Source organism: Toxoplasma gondii, chromosome IV (assembly GCF_000006565.2).
Source record: "Toxoplasma gondii ME49 chromosome IV, whole genome shotgun sequence".
Lineage (NCBI taxonomy): Eukaryota > Apicomplexa > Conoidasida > Eucoccidiorida > Sarcocystidae > Toxoplasma > Toxoplasma gondii.
In genome coordinates, this window is record NC_031471.1 from 2,539,686 (window position 1) to 2,548,315 (window position 8,630).

General features: G+C 53.5%; 2 protein-coding genes across 2 annotated transcripts; both read left to right on the forward strand.

Annotated features, from left to right (window-relative positions):
* Positions 1–3,891: 3,891 nt before the first annotated feature.
* TGME49_237800 (dense granule protein GRA11) lies at positions 3,892–5,639 on the forward strand. Its single transcript, XM_002371972.2, has one exon. It carries the CDS (start codon positions 4,180–4,182, stop codon positions 5,593–5,595), a length of 1,416 nt encoding a protein of 471 aa, XP_002372013.2. The 5' UTR covers positions 3,892–4,179; the 3' UTR covers positions 5,596–5,639.
* A 345-nt stretch (positions 5,640–5,984) lies between these two features.
* Positions 5,985–6,922, forward strand: TGME49_237810 (hypothetical protein; the record flags this gene model as incomplete). Its single annotated transcript, XM_002371973.2, has 1 exon — positions 5,985–6,922. One exon carries the CDS (start codon positions 5,985–5,987, stop codon positions 6,540–6,542), a length of 558 nt encoding a protein of 185 aa, XP_002372014.1. The 3' UTR covers positions 6,543–6,922.
* Positions 6,923–8,630: the final 1,708 nt, after the last annotated feature.

The window sequence follows — 8,630 nt, forward strand, 5'->3', positions numbered from 1 at the left end:
AGGTTCCGGTCTCGCTTCTGAACCGCGGCGACTGATCGGGAGGTCTATTGAACTGCTCGTTGGGCTCTTCTGCAGTTTCGTTCATAGCCGCCTCCGCCATTCTGCTATCAGGCGACCCGTCTGGAAACTGAGGTGAGCAAACACCTTTCTCGCAGATGCCTGTGGCTGCGTGCAAGCTGACACTTGCGCGTCCATTGATGTTTTGCGAGGAGTGCGATTCGAGACGTCCAGTCCCTCTCCCAATGAGAAACGTTGGAACGCCTCGCTCTCCACTGACATCGCTTCCCTTTCCACAAATCCCCGTTCCCCACCCGAGTGTGTCGGCTCTTGCGACAAGAACCTCGCCCTCACCTTCAGCGGACCCAACGAAGGACGACTCGGAACAGAATAGCAGGACAGGACGAAAATATTCCAACGTAGTCAAAGACATCGCCTCCAAAAGCTGCAGTGGAGAGCATACACTCGAGGATTCGAATGACGTATTTCATAGAAGACAAACAAGACATGACGGAAAGAAAGCGACACGCCTCCACCCACCAAGCAGCTCGCTTGCAACATCATCACGCCTGATTATGTATCTTGACAAACTCTTGCTGTTTCCTGTTCATGATTGTTTGACTCCACCCATGCGTCTATTTGTCGTAGAATTTTGCATATACCACCACACGCTTATGTGCTCGGTTTTGTTTTCTGTGCGTGTATATAGGTACAGTGACATATATGCCTATGACTCTAGGGTTCCAGCGGGTTAATGAGCATGAAAACAGGAACAACGATTTTTCAGGTGTGTGCATGCTTACAGTGACACACATGCCTATTTCTGTTGTGATCTGGTGTCTCTTCTGTTTACTTTGCTGTGTGGAGGAGATTAGCTCTGAGCCCAAATCTTCTCGTGTCGCAGTCGTGCAGGTCAAGCACGAGAATCGAGGAGACAGCAAAAGAGACGGTAACACCAAAGCAAATGAAACAGGGAGGGGGGCAGAGGGAAGCGAATAGAAAAACGCACAAAGGCTACAGGTGCGGAGCACAGAGCAGACACATGACAATCAAATCAAGCCAGGCAACGTGAGGCACCGGCAGCTCTCATTCTCCTTCTTCATGAGAACCCAGTGAACCATGAATTTAGCTGTACAGGTGTACACTCATACCTTGGTGTGCACATATGACTATATACGCCTCTTAATACACACGTTTATCCATATATATATATATATATATGAGCACAAGCACAGTACTTGTAAAACTGACAACGTATGTACAAGGGAGCCGCAGTCCCATCAGTTGTCCTGGAGCATGTCCTTGCCACCCTTGTGCACCATGAAGGAGACACAGCGTTTGAAAAATGGTCAATTCGCTGTTGATCTGTAGCCAGTGTGAACCTGTCTCCTCTGGGTCCCGCTTCCTCTTCTTCCCGCCGCGACTCTGTCCAAAGTCCATCCCTCTGAGGCGGAAGAGTAGCGGTCTCGCTTGTCGACTCATGAGCAGGAAATACAGAAAGAAAACGAACCGAATGTGTGCACATCCCGCGTGTCTGTGCACAAACTGGGAATATTCTCAACAGAAGATGTCGAAACTTCGTTGCCCTTCTCGAAGCGCGTGATGTGCGGCCAGCACAGTCGTGTGTGGCAAGTACAGCGTTATTTGCCGCCAGAAGTAAATCGATAGAGAGAACGCGACAAGAAAAAGAATCAAGAGGGGTGTACAAGAAATGGGATAAGCCTATCGTTACATGTGCTTGTAGGTGGGGCGTCAGCCACGTTTTATTTGCAGTCACCGGTCTAGGCGTCCGCCCATCTCTCTGGATAGGGGCGTCCGTGATCATGCGTATTCCGCATATACATGCATACAAATGCAAAAGCAGATGCCTCTGCTGCAATTTAGCTTCCGTTCCCTTTGCGCCTCACTCTACCGATCATGCGGCAATGCACTTGAGCGACACCCGCCGTCTTTCTGCAGTGGTTGTGGTTGTGTGCGCGTTTTAACGTATGCGTTTCATAGCAGAAGGCCACCTGCGCCCAACCACAAATAGACCGTCAACATCTGCGGGCGGGATGAGAAGATGCTCCAGTGAAGGCCAGCGCAATTTCGCGCAGAATGTGCAACTGATGGGCCGAGCAGCTCTCTCGACCCCCAAAGCCGTGGCTTTGCGTTAAAAGACGAACAAACGCCAGCGGCGCCCTCTGCGTGCCGCGCATTTTTCTCTGTCTTTGCGGAGCCTCGGTGCTCCAAAGGATCACGAAGGTGAAATGCGAAAACGGTACGGCTAGCCATTCTCTTCCTGGCATTTTGGATGCAAAGAACATCTGGGTGAGCGAAAAGCACTGGCGTGCCTGCAACGTCAGAAGCAACGCAATAGCAATCGGCGAATAGGCGGCAGACGGCTCGATTCAGGGTTTCTTTCAGAGCATGCAAATCCTTGAGAAGGAACACACACAAACATCGATCGCCTAGGGACATCACGAAACAAGACACTTGCGAAAAAGCTTTCCCGCACATATATGCTAGCCAAGAGAAGTGTCGAGTCACGCACATCACATGCTCACATCTCAATATGGTTTTTGTTCCGCATGAAAAAGAAGTGAAGTGTTCGATCCTTTTTTCGGTGCCTTGAGTTGTCCTTTGACGGGGAACGTTGTTTCTCAAGGGCGAAGGTGGTCTTACCATCAAACGGGTGCATCGTGTACAGGTTCAAGATTCGTTTTCGCTATGCTGCCTTTTTGGCAGATGCTGCCGGGGACGACAAACAGTAACACAGAGGACTCAACCAGAGTAGCCTGTTCCATACGCATGTGTCCCGGTCATAGCTGCAATAGTCTGCGGTAGAGTTGCTGGCGGACATCACCGCCTTGCCAATCGCAAGGACTATGAAAGGAGGTCTTAAGTACATGCTAGGCGGTATCGGTTCTCGCAACGATAACTCTCGCAGGAGTTTGGCTGTTACGAACTCTTGTCTTTGTCAACATGCACTGGAAGATATTGCTACCGCGTTCATGTCCACACAGTACTGCCGGTACGGGCTTGGGACCCTTGTTTTCCAGTTGCGTGCGTTTTCCGCGCGTACTCAGTGGAAAGCAAATGCCTAGTGCGTCTTGCGGAAAAGACTGCACGTGGTGAGCAGTGTCCCGCGGTCCCTCATGGTCTCTTTCGTTTTCTGCAAGGAACGCGTCCACGCCTCACTAAAAGGCATCCTCTGACAGGGATATACACTTCTGTTTTGGCCACTATCGTTTCTCACGCTTAACAATAGGAAACTGCGGTTAGCTTCCATGAGGTAAAAAATACCCCATATACGGCTTCTATGCGGTTCGGCGCTCCAGGCGATCCCTGAATCGTGTCCCACTTTTTGCCTTCTCCGCTTTCTGACAGCGGCAGATACGCAAGAGCACGACATGACGACCCGCCAGCGAGCGAAGGCCGAAAGACCCCTGCTTGATGCCGGGAGACTACCAGGGCGGGAAATGATTTCAGTATCGAGGAAAGGTAAAAGAGGGCAATGCTTTTCAACAACGTGGTGGACGAACTTCCAAACAGTGGATAGTCAAGAATGCGAGATAGTGCTGCCAGTCGAAAATATCCTTGCGCATGGGGATAGACGGTGAGTGCCTCCACTAAGAAAGTATCCTTGCGCATGGGGACAGACGGTGAGTTCCGCCACTGTGACCGGAGAATCGCAGGATGCAGGTACGCCTTATCAGTTGTCTGGCTCCCCACGCGCAGGTGCGCTTTTTCCAGCCACACCTCCGGCCCTTTGCTGAGGGATGCAGAACGGTCGCCGCGTCAGCTCGCCGGAGACGGTCTCTGCGCGTGCACGCAAAATCGGCAGGAAGTCCGAAGAACCCTCCGAGATCTTGCGGGTATTCACCTCGGTTTCGGTCCCTGAAATGATTTCTTTCGCAAGTACCCAGCTGATTGTTTGTCTGCGACGTAATATCTCTCCGACAGGGATCTGTTTTCTACTGTGTCACATTTAATTTACCCTCGATCTGGGGAAGCCCGTTTCCGCGAGCAAAGAATTGGGAGTACCCGCATTCTTGTTTCGGGTCCGTAGAAGGCCGTGTATTCGGGGCGACTGACAGTAGTGGGGGTCGACGCGTAGGGCACTGTGTGGGTAATCTCCTCCGCCAAAGATATAACTGGTTGGCCTCTTGAGAGCTGAAGAGGTGCGTTGACAAAGTCAAAATGTCCCACCGCATGGCATCCAGATCTAGGCTGCTTTTTGCAGCTTTTTGTGCGGGCGGTGTGCTCCTCGGGGCCGGGCCGCCTGCCGCGCGGCAGAGTGCCTTCACCGTCGCCAGCACGGTAGCTGGTGGAGAGACGGGATATACCAGCAGTTCGGAAGTCGAGTCTCCGGAAAATGTGGGAGGTCATGAGGGCGGCGACAGCTTTCAAAGTGCACCTAATGGCGTCCCAGTTGATGGTGTAGAGGAGGATGGCCGTTCGACGTTGATCTCGGCTAACCGCAGCAGAAGTACTCACGCCGTGTCGGCCGCGCGCAAGGGATCCAGAAGCCGTCTTCTGCTTCCCGCAGCCCTCCTTTCTGCTTTGGCTTTGAGTGGATTGATTGGCTCCTCCATGATGAAAAAGACCGCCGAGGAAACAGACGAGACAAAAGTGGCCTCTCCTGCTACAGGCACACAGCAAATTCAAAAGAAAGTGGCACAGCCAGAGGACGCGAAAGTCGCACAGCCGGACGACGATCAAGTCGCACGAGACGCCTTGCGAGCCAGGCGGCGTCGCCAGCAGGCCGCAGTGTTGATGGCAGCACTGGTAGCGGCTGCTGCCTACGGTATGTACTCGTCCTTGTCAGGCTATGAGGATGCAGGCTCTCTCTCGTCGCCGGAGTCTGCATCTCCAGAACTGGATACGTTGATCATGCAGCAGGGAACGCAATTCGCTGAACAGCTGGAGGCGTTGCACGAGATGCCAGTGGGAGCGGCAAGTGAAGGCTCCGCTGAGCAATCGTCACTCAGTCATCTGCTCGCTGAAGTTGTGGACGCGCTTCAGCAACCTTCCCTGCAGAATATCTTGCTCGGGGGAGCGTCAGCTGCTGGCTTGGGGCTTCTGGGTGCTGCTGCTGCTCGACGGCGCAGAAGACAGGCACAGCCAGACACCCCAGCGCCACCCCCTGCTAGTGAGGAACAAGTGGAGAGTGCGGAGGAAGCCCCAGAAAAACTCGATGAGGCTCTCGAGACACACCCCGAGGACACGCAAAAGGCGGCGCCTTTTGCACTACTTGGCGCACCCGAAGAACGAGAGTCGTCTCCCGAGACGCATCCCGCGGCATCCGAAGAATCCGAGCAGGCTCCTATGCCACTGCCCCCGGCCCCCGAAGAACTTGACCAGCCTCCTATGCCACTGCCCCCGGCCCCCGAAGACTTTGACCAGGCTCCTATGCCAGTGCCCGAAGCACCCGAAGAATTTGACCAGGCTCCCATGCCACTGCCGCAGGCACCCGAAGAACTCGAGCAGGCTCCCGCTTCACACCCCGAGGAGGCGGAGCAGGAGGTGCCTGAGAGAAAAACTGACGCAGGAAGTGAACCTGAGAAGGATCCCGAAACAAACTTGTTAGAGGAAGAGGACGAGTTGAAGCCATAATCCGACCACCGGATCAATTCAGGCAGGCTTCCGAGACACAGCCGCAGGAGCAGGTGCGCTCTCAGCCTGGTCGGAGCGACGGAAAGTGTACGGACAAGAGGGACGAAGTTGACCTCGATGTGCTCGAGGCCGAGATGTTGGAGAAAGCGCCATAACGTCGACAGGGTTTAGGTCTACTTCAAAATAAGGTAGCATCTGTAATAACTGTCGTCAAGGATACTGCGAGGCGTGTTCACGACGTCAAATCCCTCAACCATAGGGAAGCGTAGAAGCCATTGAGGGGGTTGCTCGATGGGCTATCAGGGGAGCTCGGAAGCGTTTGTGATTCGATAACGACCACCGGTGTATTTATTGGCACTTCTGTGGGGGCTTTCTGTTCGGCGGAGGCAATGAAGAAGGCAGAAGAGGAGGGTATTGGTGGTAGTCATTTGGCCGACAGTAAGAGAGACATGAATCGAATCAAGGCTGACCTCAAGGAGCTTGAGAAGGCGTTGCAGATACAACCAGCGGGTCTGGTGTCGGGGCAGGATGTTCTTAGACAAGAGGATGTCAGCGCCTTGAGCCGCCAAATCAAGCAGGTCGAGGCGAAGCTCGCGGAGCTGGAGGCGTCAGCAGCGCCGTTCCCTCCCGCAGATGGCGGAGAAGCGGAAGAGCAGGGAAAGAGGCTTCCAGCAGCGAGTGGTGCCGTGCTGAGACTGCAGAAGGTGGCGGCTATGCTTGAGTCCGCAGAAACCGCGCTGGAAGCTAGCGTTACGTTCTACAAGGAACACGTTGAAAGAGTTGGGAAGGGTCTACCCAAAGAGGGCGAGATGGCGGATGCTGCTTTATTACAGACGCTGCAGGCCGAAGTTGAGTGTCGACGTCGACTGTCTGCGCGTGCTATACAGGTCTTCCGGAGCATCAACCATTCTAGACGAGATGTGAGAAACCTGGAGAATCGCCAGTAGTAGCTACAGAAGTGGCTAACACGTAGCACTGATAGACGAACGAATAGATTTGAGCAAACCAGGAGGCTCCAACAGGGTCGGAAACGACGCGTCAGGACCATCTCTTGTGACAGGCCGCGTATCTACCTGTCCAAAGTGAGGAAAGGTAGGGAAGCCGGCAGCAAGAAATATGCAGTACATCGGCACTCGAATTGAGTGGAGTATTTTGGGAATCGTCGGCGATCTATCGTTGGTTTGCTTCACTTCGGAAGTAGACTGACGAAGCAGAGCCCAGACGGTCGAGTGGTGAGAAGCAACGCAAGATGACACCCCCCCCCTCACCGTGATCACGGGTGCCTGGTGAACGAAGAAGGGATGGGGCGGGAGGAGGTGTTCGGGGAGTACAGACGTTCTGTTGCGACCATGGAACGATCCAGGATCCACGGAGGTGTCAACTGCGGCCGAGCGCCTTTTCAGTCCAGTCTGTGTTGCCTCTCCGACGCACCGTTGGAGCAGACGCCAGCGGGCAAGCCACGTGGCGCTCGAGTGGTCGAGTTCTGCAGACCCAGATGCCAGGGAGACCCATGTCTCTCGTTCGGAGTGAACGTGCGTGTATGGCGAGTCCAGGTGTTAGTGGAAATTCCCTAGTCCCCATGAAGCACTGCAGACCTGTGAAAAAAAACAGCCAAATATGTTGCGTGGCAGATGGGAACAGTCCCGGACGTTTGCGAAAGCAAGGGGCTTGTGATCTAGAAGCGCAGGTACTGGCGGAGGCGAATTCGAGGGTGGAAGCAAGGAAGAGGAGGATCAAAGAAGACGTCAGGGGTCTGTCTGGGTGCGGGAAAGCAGGGCTCTTTCGCGATGCCCCATTGATCTGTTGGACCGTTATGGGAGTTTCTTTAACATAAGAGACCGGAGATTGTTACGAAGTGACGGTGGACGATTGCCACCAGTTGAATCTATGGAAAGAGGAAGGGAACGGCGGAGGGTCACTGACTCGGTGCTTCCTGAGTGGGTTGGAGGAGTCTAGCTTCAGTTGTTATCTGATTGGTATTGATCCATATATTACGCCTAAAACATAACCGATGTGGAAAAAAGGGTAATATATGTGCTACAATAACACAGTCGGTACGAAGTCGAAACAAGAGGCATGAGCACGATGGAGAAGCAGTGCAGCTGCACTGACGTTGTTTGAGGAGACACCCGAAAAAAAAGCATTGTTACATTAATCAGATCTTTGTCCATGGAGTCGCCCTCTGGAATGGACCAGAACCCACAAGGAGATCGTTTGAGTTGGTGTCGCAAATTCAGCAGCGCATTCTGCACGTGCCGAAACTCACGATCCACCGGTCTCCACTAAATGAATCAGGGGACTATAGGGTGATAGACGCTTGGGTACAACTTCGAAGGTGGAAGGCATGTTGCTCTGCCGCAGAATGTGTAAGGTGGACCAGAGTGCCCGCGGAGTTTGTCGTAGAACAGCGACCACCCCGAGAAAAAAATTCGAAACGTGTTGGAGTCAGCAGTGGAAGGGATGTTAATCCATTGTGCGTGTCAGAGAACATGGAGGTAGTCGCGTGCGCGCCGTTAGATTGTCCGCTTCCGAGAGCGGGGAGAGCTCTCTAGGCGCGTGTTTGTGTAAATGCGTACATGTCGTGTCAGCTGTCGCGCGCAGAACCGTGTCGCCTTGGTGGTGAACCGGCCCTTTTTTGCTGGCGGGCAACGTGGTTTCGTTCTGTTCTTTGGTGGTGGCAGAAACTGCCCGCTGTGAAGAGTAAACGAGTTAACATGCGGAGGACTCAGACACTTCTGGTGTTGGAAGCTCGACTTGCTTCTGGTGTATGTGGTCGGACGGACGGCTTGAGATTACGCATAAAGCAATAAATGTGTCGGGTTGCTTTCTCGAACAAGAAACTTGGTCTTCTGTAAGCATGGCGAGGCGTGTCGCGATCGTACGGGGACGCTGAAGTGTGGTACTCTTCGGACGGTACCGTGAAACATGGAAAAAGTGATTGTGAGGGCATTATTCGTTAACAGACACGTGCTAGCAGCGATGTGTACTCGCGCGACTGCCAGGGGTGTCGGTTGCCTTGAATTAGGTCAGTTTTT

What these genes read in the sequence shown, in the direction of transcription:
- TGME49_237800 (XM_002371972.2), top strand. Translation starts at nt 4,180, where the DNA reads ATGTCCCACCGCATGGCATCCAGATCTAGGCTGCTTTTTGCAGCTTTT.